Source organism: Lithobates pipiens, unplaced genomic scaffold, assembly GCF_037356315.1.
Source record: "Lithobates pipiens isolate NorthernLeopardFrog02 unplaced genomic scaffold, aLitPip1_a1.2 Scaffold_59, whole genome shotgun sequence".
Taxonomy (NCBI): domain Eukaryota; kingdom Metazoa; phylum Chordata; class Amphibia; order Anura; family Ranidae; genus Lithobates; species Lithobates pipiens.
In genome coordinates this window covers 3,039,374-3,053,273 of record NW_027507880.1, presented here as the reverse complement: position 1 = coordinate 3,053,273, position 13,900 = coordinate 3,039,374, and the positions used below count along the sequence as shown (strand labels likewise).

At 48.0% G+C, this 13,900-nt stretch overlaps 1 protein-coding gene across 1 annotated transcript in view; it reads right to left on the bottom strand.

Moving 5' to 3' along the window:
- Positions 1-13,900, bottom strand: part of LOC143958159 (uncharacterized) — a 47,301-nt gene that overhangs the window by 10,533 nt on the left and 22,868 nt on the right. Inside the window, exons 7-10 of the mRNA XM_077467616.1 lie at positions 10,287-10,449; positions 6,521-6,653; positions 3,687-3,830; positions 1,055-1,184 (exon numbers count right to left, since the gene is read on the bottom strand). Coding sequence (XP_077323742.1) covers positions 1,055-1,184; positions 3,687-3,830; positions 6,521-6,653; positions 10,287-10,449 — 570 coding nt within the window. The remainder of the gene's footprint in view (positions 1-1,054; positions 1,185-3,686; positions 3,831-6,520; positions 6,654-10,286; positions 10,450-13,900) is intronic.

Genomic DNA, 13,900 nt, shown 5'->3' with positions numbered 1-13,900 from the left:
GGGAGATATGCTTTTTTCATATTTCATGAGGTTTTACAACCACTTTCAGCACAGACTCAAAGTGGAATTCCAGCCTAAACCAATCTGCAAAATAGTTAAAGCTCTGTCAAAGAAGAATGGACAAAAAAAAAAGTCACTCTAGATGTGCAAAGTTGGTAGAGACATCCCCAAAAGGACTTGCAGCGAAAGATGGTTCTACAAAATATTGACTCAGGTAGGCTGAGTACAAATACACCCCACACTTTTCACATATTTGTAGAAAAACTTGAAAACCATTTATCATTTTCCATTCCACTTCACAATTATGTGCCACTTTTATTCTGATTTTATGTGATAGAACAACACAAATACATTTATGTTTTTTGGTTGTAACATGACAAAATGTGGAAAATATTCAAGGGATATTTTTCAAGTCACTGTACATTACGGTATAATTTACTGAAGACAGTAGTAAAGCACATCTACATCTTAAGTGACATTTCTTCTCTCCTGTTTTGCAGGAATAACCTCATCAGCTTCTGATTGCATCCCTTAAAAAGGGTTGTAAAGGTAAAAGTTTTTTCACCTTAATGCATTCTATGCATTAAGGTGAAAAAAACATCCGACAATACCGGCCCCCCCCCCCAGCCCCCGTTTTACTTACCTGACCCCTTGAAAGTCCTGCGCTCACCCCGACATCCTCTTCACCCCTCAGCCTGGCCGTTGACTGGTTACAGTGGATGGATTGAAAGCAGCGCAGCCATTGGCTCTCGCTGCTGTCAATCACATCCAGTGACGCGAGGAGGTGAGTGATACAGCCGGCGGCCATAGCCGCTCACTGTATCACAGAAGTGCGGCCGCAAGCACTCCTCACCATGCGAGGGAGCTTGCGTGAAGGTGTGGAGACCTTGCAGGGGGGGGCCGAGACAGCCGCCGGGGGACCCCAGAAGACCAGGTTCGGGGGCCACTGAAAAACGAGCTGCACAGTTGAGGCAAGTATAAACTTTTTTTTTTTTTTTTTTAAATAACAAACAAACATTTTTCTTTAATGATCCTTTAACCCGTGAAGACTTACGTTGTAATCGCTCAGATCGCGGAGTTTCTGTAGTTGCTACAAGGTCACTGTAGAGGTTCTTGTGCTCGTTATAATACTCCCATTCTTCCGTGGTGAAGAAAACTGCAACATTTTCATGTTTGAGAGGGACCTGGAGCAATAAACAACATGATCAGTGCATGCAAAGGCACTCTCTGGATAGAGTGTGCAGTGGTTAGACCCATTCCTACCGAGACCCAGACTGACTCTTCTATCTGTCCCGCTGACCTGTCTCCAGGAAATCCAACATTTTAACCACTTCAGACCCAGAAGGATTTACCCACTTCCTGACCAGGCCATTTTTTGTGATACGGCACTGCGTCGCTTTAACTGACAATTGCGCCGGTGTGCGACGTTGTACCCAAACTAAATTTATGTCCTTTTTTCCCCCCCACAAATAGAGCTTTTTGGTGGTATTTGATCACCTCTGCGGTTTTTATTTATTTCACTATAAACAAGAAAAAGATGGCCAATTTTGAAAAAAAAAAAAAAGGCAATATTTTTTTAATTTGATATAATAAATATACCCCAATTTCTCTTTTTTTTCCAGGGACACGGTGCAGATACGTGTCTGCTATAGCGATTTCCACTATAGTGATTTAAAGGGCTGACGTACAATGATGGCGATTCACACAGCCGTGCCAACCTGGCACAGTACAACTGCGGCAGCTGGTCGGCAAGTAGTTAAAGATGTCATGAGAAAAACAAAAAATTTTTCATCAGTTTAGGCCAATATGTATTCTTCTATGTATTTTTGGAAGATTGGTTTGCACAAAAGTTATAGTGGCTACAAAATAGAGGATAGATTTATGTCCTTTTTTTATTATTTTACTAGTAATGGTGACAATCTGCGATTTTGCGGGACTACGACATTGTGGCGACATTTTGGCGGACAGAGCGAACACCTGACATTTACACAGTAACCAGTGGCTATTTATAGCTCTGATCGCTATGTCAGTGGCAGGGAAGTGGTTAACACTAAGGGGCGATCAAGGGGTTAAGTGTGTCCTAGGGAGGTGTTTCTAACTGAATGGGGGCTGGGCTGCCTGAAAGAAGAGAGAATGCTGTTCCTAATCACTAGGTGCAGCAGATCTCTCTCTCTCTCCAACCCTGACAGGACGGGGATCTGTCCGTTTACACTGACAGTTTAGGCTCTCTGTGCCGCAATCGCTAGGGGCCAATCGTGCCAGCTGGTCACCCGCATCGGCTCCAGGGACACGGTGCCTGCTATAGCGATTTCCACTATAGTGATTTAAAGGGCTGACGTACAATGATGGCGATTCACACAGCCGTGCCAACCTGCCACAGTACAACTGCGGCAGCTGGTCAGCAAGTAGTTAAAGATGTCATGAGATAAACAGTTGAGGCAAAATCTTCCTGAAATCAGCACATCACCCCACCTCAGTACTTTCCTCTCAAGAGTTATCAGCCCTGAAATGCAAATATCAAAATGCCTTGATGGGTGGATGTCACTCTGCAGGAGTGGGCATTCTTAGAAAAGCTGCATATAGGCCACCCTAGGTTTTGTCCGCAATTGATGCCAAAGCTCCATAAATTATAAGAAATGAATTCCAACGAATAAAAGTGGGTGGGCCAGGTACAGTCAGGCTGGGACAGAAGAGGCTCGATGATGCCGATGTCCTCCAGCAAGACTTTAAGGCATAAATCGTAACTGGCTGACATTTGAACTATGTATATGGGCAGGCTGAATGCACCAAGTTGATAGATTTTGGTACAACCAGCCTGATGGATTTTGCTTGCAATTACCACTGTCTTCACCCGGGGGGGGGGGGGGGGGGATGTTTCGGTGGAAGGGATTCCCCTGTCAGAGCTTCTGCGTTTATGGAGGAATCATAAATTTCTTGACTGCAACCAATTCACACCGTCTATGGCCTGTACTTTCTGTATATTCCTCAGGGAGCAGCTCACAGTGTGCAGTGGAATTAGAACAAGCTATTTCAGTACAACTGTGCAAGACTGAAAGGAACACTGGAGCTCAACTTCCTCAAAAAAACAAAATAATCATAACACCTGGAAGTTGCACTCTACAGTCTTAGTAGATCAACCCCTTAGTGTTAAAGAGACCCTGTCATCAGACGGTTCTCAAAATGATACCCTCCATATCTCAAGGCTGCTTTCCGAGCCATTGTAAGTGCCGGGTGCAGGATCGCAGCCTCAACAGCACTTCACCGTAAAGTAAAGCCATCCTGACGTCTGTCAGTGCAAGGAGAAAAACATACCAGGAGCAACTAGATAGTCAGCAGAGCTTACTGCTCAATACGGTAGAATACGTTTGAGGGATGGCAGCATAAGAACAGTGTAGTGAGCGCACTGTCTACAGGGTGCCAATGATGTACTACATAAGATGGTGGTGCCCTGCGGTGATCTGGGACTTTTTGCTGAGAAATCACACAGGGCAATTTATAATTTAAAAAAGTTATTCCAAATAACACTTTTTTTTTCTTATTAAACGTATTATATTTTTACTTTATATTTTACGTTCGAGTCTTTGTTTAACAGAAATGAAACGTTTTTCGGAGTGTGGAAAAAAATAAAAAGTGAGCATGCCAACTACTTAGCCATCACAATGCCTGGAACCTTCGGTGGTGCTCACCTCTCCAGTCAACAGCTGAATCATGTGGTTAGTGAGTTCTAGAATCTTGGCATTGTTGATGGTCTCACTTGTTGGAGGCAGATGATCCAGGCTGAACCCTTCAGGGACACCGAGGTCCCCCGGCTTCTTCACCATGATGTATTCCTGTGAATTGACACACATGTGCATATATGTAGTCAAAGGCCTTCAATGTGAAAGAGCAATGTTTCATTTCACCCAACTAGGCAAAAGGGACAGTCTCCTTAATGGGACCCTGTCACCAGTTTTCAGTTTAAAACTTTTAAATACGGACAATACAAGACAGTTGGATGGGAGAGGTTGCCAAGGTGGACAAGACAGTTGGATGGGAGAGGTTGCCAAGGCAGACAAGACAGTTGGATGGGAGAGGTTGCCAAGGCGGACAAGACAGTTGGATGGGAGAGGTTGCCAAGGCGGACAAGACAGTTGGATGGGAGAGGTTGCCAAGGCAGACAAGACAGATGGATGGGAGAGGTTGCCAAGGCGGACAAGACAGTTGGATGGGAGAGGTTGCCAAGGCAGACAAGACAGATGGATGGGAGAGGTTGCCAAGGCGGACAAGACAGTTGGATGGGAGAGGTTGCCAAGGCGGACAATACAAGACAGTTGGATGGGAGAGGTTGCCAAGGCAGACAAGACAGATGGATGGGAGAGGTTGCCAAGGCAGACAAGACAGATGGATGGGAGAGGTTGCCAAGGCGGACAAGACAGTTGGATGGGAGAGGTTGCCAAGGCGGACAATACAAGACAGTTGGATGGGAGAGGTTGCCAAGGCGGACAATATAAGACAGTTGGATGGGAGAGGTCACCAAGGCGGACAATACAGTTGGATGGGAGAGGTCACCAAGGCGGACAATACAAGACAGTTGGATGGGAGAGGTTGCCAAGGCGGACAATACAAGACAGTTGGATGGGAGAGGTTGCCAAGGCGGACAATACAAGACAGTTGGATGGGAGAGGTTGCCAAGGCGGACAATACAAGACAGTTGGATGGGAGAGGTCGCCAAGGCGGACAATACAGTTGGATGGGAGAGGTTGCCAAGGCGGACAAGACAGTTGGATGGGAGAGGTCACCAAGGCGGACAATACAGTTGGATGGGAGAGGTCACCAAGGCGGACAATACAAGACAGTTGGATGGGAGAGGTTGCAAAGGCAGACAATACAAGACAGTTGGATGGGAGAGGTTGCCAAGGCGGACAATACAAGACAGTTGGATGGGAGAGGTTGCCAAGGCGGAAAATACAAGACAGTTGGATGGGAGAGGTTGCCAAGGCGGACAATACAAGACAGTTGGATGGGAGAGGTTGCCAAGGCGGACAAGACAGTTGGATGGGAGAGGTCGCCAAGGCGGACAAGACAGTTGGATGGGAGAGGTTGCCAAGGCGGACAATACAATACAGTTGGATGGGAGAGGTTGCCAAGGCGGACAATACAATACAGTTGGATGGGAGAGATCGTCAAGGTGTAAACGGTTAACAGAATAAGCAGGTTCCTGTATAATGCCAAGCACTATCACAGATGGCCTCTCTGGCATGCATATTAGGGGAGAATCTTAATGGGCTTTCTATATCAGCTACTAAGGATCGCAGAAACATAACTTTTTTTTTTTTTTTTTTACTACAATTCCATCTGTATGAAGCTTACTGAAGAAAAAAAAGGCATCTCCTAAAAAAACATCTAAGGGCTCGTTTACATATGCAACTGGGACTTCTGCTTCTCAAAAAAGAAAAGCAATCCACAATCGGATCACGTTTCGGAGGCATTTCAAAAGTGGTGAGGAGGCAATGCATTCGCTTTCTCACCGCCTGCATTAACCTCTTGGGCCCTGTATGTACTTGCAGAAAGGCCCCATTCACCTGAATGAAGGTATAATTCCTGCTGCATTTATTTGTACACCTCAGGCCCCTTCCTCTACAGCTTAAAGCGGAACGTGACTCTCTGAATCAACATTGACTATCTTTTATCCTTATGCTGCTGGCATTAGTAAACGGATAGGAAAGTACACTATTTTTCCAAAAGTATTGGGACACTTGCCTTTACACGCATTTGAACTTTAATGGCATCCCAGTCTTAGTCTGTAGGGTTCAATATGGAGTTGGCTCACCCTTCGCAGCTATACCAATGTCATCTCTCCTGGGAAGGCTGTCCACAAGGTTTAGGAGTATGTCTATGGGAATGTTTGACCATTCTTCCAAAAGCATATTTGTGAGGTCAGGCACTGATGTTGGAGAGAAGGCCTGGCTCGCAGTCTCCACTCTAATTCATCCCAAAAGTGTTCTATCAGATTGCGATAAGGACTCTGTGCAGGCCAGTCAAGTTCCTACAACCCAAACTTGCTCATCCATGTCTTTATGGACTATTGCGTTTGAAGGATCGCTGCGCGAATATAGCACAACATGAAATATTGCAACGACTGCCATTTTATTCTCTAGGGTCTCTGCTAAAAAAAAAAAATATTTATTTAATGTTTGGGGGTTCTAAGTAATTTTCTAGCAAAAAACACTGATTTTTATTTGTAAACAAATGTCAGAAAAAGGCCTGGTCTTACTGGTCTTAAAGTGGATATATAAAGTAGTTATAACCATGCATTTTTTTTTTTTGAACAATGATTTATTTGTATAATAAACCCCTTGGATATTTTATTGATTGTGACACATTTTAAGTCCCAAAATGACCTCTTCCATCTCAAGTACTTGTGGCGTTGGAGGAAGGATTCTGTAGGATAAAGAGATGATGGTGCCCTAGGAAAGATTATAGGAAGGTCCCACCTAATAACAGATTTGGTCCCATTAATGAATCTCCCACAATTTCTTACCTGGCCAGTCAGGAGGAAGGCGATTTCCATAGTGATTTTTAGGATCCTTTCAGGGAATGGATTCAATCCCTTGTCTTTTTCCTCCAGGTCAGAGAATTGCTCTGTATACTGGAGACAATCCATGCTGCAATCACTGGAGGAACGATAGAAGAATACACCACAGGAAGAGCAAGTCAAAAAAGGAAATGACTAATAATAATAATAATAATAATAATAATAAATAATAATAAATCCAAGCTAATTAAAAAAAAGGATGTTTGATGGTTCTGACTGATGAAAACATTTATTTTATTACAGGTATTTATATAGCGCTGACAATTTACACCGCCCTGTACATATATGTACATTCACATTAGTCCCTGTGCCCAAGGAGCTTACAATCTAAGGTCCCCAACTCACATGCATATCAGCACACATACAAGGGCCAGTTTTGGGAAGGAGCCAACAATAAACCTTCCAATAATCATTGTATAGAGCTATTCTTTTCCCTAGAATAGAAGAGAGTAGTTAAAAGTGGTTGTAAACCCTTCCATATACCCAGTACAGGGGGTCCCTGGGTTACGAACCTGTTTGTAAGTCAGAAATGTTCGTATGTCAGCCGCGCATGCACAGAACGACAATTACGGACATTTCCAATGTTTCATTGAATGCAGTTCGGCACATGCTCGGCAAATTATGGACATTTCTGACATTTTCCCGAGGCTCCGTCTGCCCGCACATGCACAGAATGGCAGAGGGTGCCCGCAGCTCCCTGTTCGTAAGTAGAACGTTCATAAGTTGGGGACCCCCTTTATATGTGATACAGCCCTCTCTCCTCTACAGCCCAAAGTCAAGAGTTTTTAGAGCTTGTCTGAGCAGTCAGAAAAAAGGGGGCAGAGAGCTGAGGTTACACACTGCACTCTGAAAGCTGATGGGGGGGGGAAGCTCTGAGAGCTGACCCCCCCGAGGTAAAGAAAACTCCCCAGTACATAAACAAGCCTTGTCCACAAACACTAAACCTTCACAAAGGAACAGAGCTGAGGCTGTCAATCAGATGGAAGTCTCTTCTCTGTCACCATTTTTCTCTTGGTGTCAGGAAAACTTGTCAGAAGTGACTCACGCTGACAGCAGAGGAGTGAAGCAGAAGACAGAAATGACACTTAATGCTCTGGATTGAGACAAGTACACACTAGAGGGATGAGCTTTGTTCATAACTTGTGTCGAAGGTTTATGACTGCTTTAGAACCCTCAAAGGGCCAGGAGGCAGCCTGCAGAGAGAGGTTAAACGCCGGGAGGCAGAGGTGGGCATTCAGGTCATGTAACCCCTGTGATTGGCAATTCTCATTTTAGCCAGAATCTTGCAGCTCAAGTGTAAGCCCAGACTCCCCACTCACCGCTGAATGACGAAGAAAGATTTCAAAACACGATCTGCACATTTTTAACCACTTGAGATCCGCGCTATAGCCGAATGACGGCTACAGCGCAGATCTCCTTTTCCGGGACGACGTCAATAGACGTAGTCCCGTGCACGATCGCCCTGCGCGCCCCCTGAGGGGCGCGCTCTGTGATCGGCGAGTCTGTGAGACTCGCCTGATCACCGATCCGTGCAAGGGGTCGATCCCGACCCCTTATCACGTGATCAGCTGTCAGCCAATGACAGCTGATCATGTGATATAACGGAGCCAGTAATCGGCTATTATTCCTCCTCGTGCTGACAGCGCGAGGAGAAAAAAAAAAAGCCGATCACCGGCGGCCGTGATCGGGACATCAGTCCCGATCACAGCCAGCCCTGCTAGTGCCCACCTGCCCCCTGCCAGTAAAACATTAATAAAAAGTTAGTACCCCCTGTCAGTGCCACGCAGCAGTGCCCACAGTGCCACCCAGCAGTGCCCACAGTGCCACCCAGCAGTGCCCACAATCTGCCTCAACAAAGGTGCTGCACCCCAGTGCCACATATCCGTGCCCATCAGTGTCATCTACCAGTGCCCAGCAGTGCCACCCATCAGTGCCCAGCAGTGCCACCTATCAGAGCCACCTATCAGTGCCCATTAGTCCCATCTATCAGTGGTACCTATCAGTGCCCATCCATGCCACCCATCTGTGCCACCCATCCGTGCCATCTTATCCGTGCCCATCTTTGCCCATCAGTGCCCATCGGTGCCGCCTTATCTGTGCCTATTAGTGCCGCCTTAACTATGCCTATCAGTGCCCACCAGTGCAGCCCATCGGTGCCCACCAGTGCAGCCCATCGGTGCCCACCAGTGCAGCCCATCGGTGCCCACCAGTGCAGCCCATCAGTGCCCACCAGTGCAGCCCATCAGTGCCCACCAGTGCAGCGCACTTCAATGAAGGAGAAAAATTACCCGTTTGCAAAATTTTATAACAAACTATTAAACATGATTTTATTTTTATTTTTACATCTTTTTTTGTTTGTTTAGCAAAAAATAAAACTCCGAGCTGTAATTAAATACCACCAAAAGAAAGCTCTATTTGTGGGAAGAAAATGATAAAAATTTAATTTGGGTACAGTGTTGTATGGCCGCGCAATTGTCATTCAAAGTGCATCAGCACTGAAAGCTGAAAATTGGTCTGGGACTGAGGGGGGTTTAAGTGCCCAGTAAGCAAGTGGTTAAAGGGTGTAGAAAGGGGAAAACAGCAGAGAAACAAGTATAACTTATGTAGGAGGATGGGTTTCATTGTCTGAGGCTGTTCCCTTCACTGGGTATAGGAGAGGGTTTACATCCACTTCAAGGCTACATCCACACCAGACATTCAGGCCGGTGCTCTGTGAGGTTTCAGGAGTCTTCCGATTCCTGCTGCTGACCACCATCCCCATTCACTAGAATTCCAGGTCACTGCAGCGATTCATGAGCCCTCTGCACAGACACCGATTCCAAGCAGTGATCCTTACTAGACGCACACAAAGTGCGCCCAGCAGTAACGACTGGCTGTGCAGGGAGCTGTGATTGGCTGCGACCACCAGTGACCTGGTAGTATAGTGAATGGGGACGGGGGTCAGACCTAGCCGAGCCGCAGCGAGAACGAGAAGATTCCTGCCACTGCAATTCGCACCGGTGTGAGCGTAGCCTTACCCGGGGTCCTTGCCGGCGCTGTGTGTGTAATTGGATGCACACAGCCATAGGCAGGAGTGAGCATGCCCAGGTGTGTTATCTGCATCTGGTTGGGAACCTGCAAATGGGGGGGCAGAGACCACCTGTGTATAGGAGAAAGGGGGAGGGGGGGGGGGGGGGTGTGAAGGAAGCCGACTATACATTATATGAAGGCTGAACTTCCTCAAACATAATAATAATAATAAAAAAAAAAAAACCCACACACACACACAGAAAAAATAAAAATAAAAAAAAACAAACAAAAAAACAAACACCAAACAAATAAAAAATAAAAACACAAACAGAAAATAAAAAAATAAAAATAAAAACAAACAACAAACAAAAAATAAATAGAAAAACACATAAAAAACAAACAAAAAAAATAAATAAAAACAAATAACACAAACAAAAAATAAATAAATAAAACAAAACACACAACTGTGGATGTGAGAAGTGGGCTCCTCGGACGTGGACATTGGGGGTATCCGGGGGGCACGTCTCACTCAGTGCAACATGATTGGTTCACCAAATCTATGAGATATATACCAATGTGGGGTGCAATAACCTTTGAACCCCACAGGATTTCCCCTCATCTCCATCCATCACTATAGAACTTGTACTGTACAGTGTATATATAGTATAGGACCCCCCTTCCATCCCCAGCCTGCTCTGCTCACCCCTCCTCGCCCCCGGTACACGGAGAGGACGGAGCCCGCCACCGACCCGCACACACGACCCTGCCTTTGTTGTGCTCCAAATCTGGACCACAGCTCCAGGGATCAGCATCACACGACGTACGGACGTGCGCGTCCCCGCCGCCGGGAACACACTGCGGGCGCGCTCAGCTACACGGCCCGCGGCCCCGAGAGGCATGTTCGTGCACGCGGGAGACTTTATTTGGCTTTGTATCTGGAATGTGCGAGGGATGGAGAGGAGAGAGAGGAGGGGAGAGGAGGGGGAGAGGATTAGAGAGAGGAGGGGAGAGGAGGGGGACGAGGATGAGAGAGAGGAGGAGGATGAGAGAGAGGAGGAGGAGAGAGTGGAGGAGAAGAGAGGAGGAGGATGAGAGAGTGGAGGAGAAGAGAGGAGGAGGATGAGAGAGAGGTGGAGGAGGAGGAGAGAGAGGAGGAGGAGAAGAGAGGAGGAGGATGAAAGAGAGAGAGGAGGATGAGAGAGAGAAGAGAGCAGGAGAGAGAGGATGAGAGAGTGGAGAAGAGAGAAGGAGGATGAGAGGGAGGAGGAGAGAGAGAGAAGAGAGGATGAGAGAGAGGAGGGGAGAGGATGAGAGAGAGGAGGAGAGGATGAGAGAGAGAAGAAGAGAGGAGGAGAGGATGAGAGAGAGGAGGAGAGGATGAGAGAGAGGAGGAGAGGATGAGAGAGAGGAGAAGAGAGGATGAGAGAGAGGAGGAAGAGGGGAGAGGATGAGAGAGAGGAGGAGAGGAGGAGGAAAGGATGAGAGAGAGGAGGAGGATGAGAGAGAGAGAAGAGAGGATGAGAGAGAGGAGAAGAGAGGAAGAGGAGGAGAAGAGAGGTTGAGAGAGAGGAGAAGAGAGGAAGAGGAGGAGAAGAGAGGTTGAGAGAGAGGAGGAGGAGGGTGAGAGAGAGGAGAAGAGAGGATGAGAGAGAGGAGAAGAGAGGATGAGAGGGAGGAGGAGGAGAAGAGGAAAGGATGAGAGAGAAGAGGAGGATGAGAGAGAGGAGGATGAGAGAGAGGAGGAGGATGAGAGAGAGGAGGGGAGAGGATGAGAGAGGAGAAGAGAGGATGAGAGAGAGGAGGAGGAGGAGAGGAAAGGATGAGAGAGAAGAGGAGGATGAGAGAGAGGAGGATGAGAGAGAGGAGGAGGATGAGAGAGAGGAGGAGAGGATGAGAGAGGAGGAGGATGAGAGAGAGGATGAGAGAGAGGAGAAGAGAGGAGGAGGAGGGTGAGAGAGAGGAGAAGAGAGGATGAGAGAGAGGAGGAGGAGAGAGGATGAGAGAGAGGAGGAGGAGAGAGGATGAGAGAGAGGAGGAGGAGAGAGGATGAGAGAGAGGAGGAGGAGAGAGGATGAGAGAGAGGAGGAGGAGAAGAGAGCATGAGAGAGAGGAGGGGAGAGGATGAGAGAGGAGAAGAGAGGATGAGAGAGGAGAAGAGAGGAGGAGGAGGAGAGGATGAGAGAGAGGAGGAGGATGAGAGAGAGGAGGATGAGAGAGAGGAGGAGAGGATGAGAGAGAGGAGAAGAGAGGATGAGAGAGAGGAGAAGAGAGGATGAGAGAGAGGAGAAGAGAGGATGAGAGAGAGGAGAAGAGAGGATGAGAGAGAGGAGGAGGATGAGGAGAGGATGGGAGAGAGGAGGAGGATGAGAGAGAGGAGGAGGATGAGAGAGGAGGAGGAGAGAGGATGAGGGAGAGGAGGAGAGAGGATGAGAGAGAGGAGGAGAGGATGAGGTTGAGAGAGAGGAGAAGAGAGGAGAGAGGATGAGGGAGAGGATGAGAGAGAGGAGAAGAGAGGAGGAGGAGAGAGGATGAGAGAGAGGAGAAGAGAGGAGGAGGAGAGAGCATGAGAGAGAGGAGGGGAGAGGATGAGAGAGAGGAGGGGAGAGGATGAGAGAGAGAGAGGAGGAGAGGATGAGAGAGAGGAGGAGAGGATGAGAGAGAGAAGAGAGGATGAGGAGGAGAGAGGATGGGAGAGAGAGGAGAAGATGATGAGAGAATGGAGAAGAGAGGAGGAAAGGATGAGAGAGAGGAGGAGGAAGAGAAGAGAGGAGGAGGATGAGAGAGAGGATGAGAGAGAGGAGGAGGAGAGAGGATGAGAGAGAGGAGAAGAGAGGAGGAGGATGAGAGAGAGGAGGAGGAGAGAGGATGAGAGAGAGAGAAGAGAGGATGAGAGAGAGGAGGAGAGGATGAGAGAGAGGAGGAGGATGAGAGAGAGGAGGAGAGGATGAGAGAGAGGAGAAGGGAGGAGGAGGAGAGAGGATGAGAGAGAGGAGAAGAGAGGAGGAGGATGAGAGAGAGGAGGAGAGAGCATGAGAGAGAGGAGGGGAGAGGATGAGAGAGAGGAGGAGAGAGCATGAGAGAGAGGAGGAGAGAGCATGAGAGAGAGGAGGGGAGAGGATGAGAGAGAGGAGGAGAGAGCATGAGAGAGAGGAGGGGAGAGCATGAGAGAGAGGAGGGGAGAGCATGAGAGAGAGAGGAAGAGAGGATGAGAGAGAGGAGAAGAGAGGAGGAGGAGAGGATGAGAGAGAGGAGGAGGATGAGAGAGAGGAGGAGGAGAGAGGATGAGAGAGAGGAGAAGAGGATGAGAGAATGGAGAAGAGAGGAGGAGAGGATGAGAGAGAGGAGAAGAAAGGAGGAGGAAGAGAGGATGAGAGATAGGAGAGAGGATGAGAGAATGGAGAAGAGAGGAGGAGAGGATGGGGTTAGATAAATGACATAGAATAGATACAATAGATAGATTACATAAAATAGCTAAATTACATAGAATAGATAGAATAAAATAAATAGAATAGAAAATAATAGGATATATACATATATAATCAGATATGCCGCGTACACACGGTCAAACTGTATGACGTACTTAGTCTGGCGGAAAAGTACGCCAGACTGTCCGTCGGAATTTCCGAACGCGCTACTTGCCCACACACGGCACTTTTTGAGCGGACTAATACGGCGTACTAAGTCCGCCGTACTATCCGCCCTACTTTTGAAATGAACGGACTCGCCCACACACGCGGAGGAAAGTCCGCTCATTTCGAGCGCGTCTCCAGGTAGGCGGGGCCCGCAAAGGAGACGTCGCTGGCCCCGCCGCCTGGTATGGACTTAAAGGGGAACCCCAACGCCGAAAAAAATCGGCGTGGGGGTCCCCCCAAGTCCACAACAGACCCTTGTCCGAGCACGCTACCCAGCCGGCCAGGAAAGGGGGGCGAGCGAGCGCCCCCCTCCTGAGCCGTACCAGGCCGCGTGCCCTCAACATGGGGGGGTGCCTTGGGGAAGGGGGGGGCGCGCGGCCCCCCCACCCTAAAGCACCTTGTCCCCATGTTGATGAGGACAAGGGCCTCTTCCCGACAACCCTGGCCGTTGGTTGTCGGGGTCTGCGGGCGGGGGGCTTATCGGAATCCAGGAGCCCCCTTTAATAAGGGGGCCCCCGGATACCGGCCCCCCACCCTATGTGAATGAGTATGGGGTACAATGTACCCCTACCCATTCACCTGTAAAATAAAAGTACTAAAAAAAACACAACACACGAGATAAAATAGTTTATTGCACAGCTCCGGGGGTCTTCTCGCCGGACTCCTCCGCTATCTTCTTGTAGCT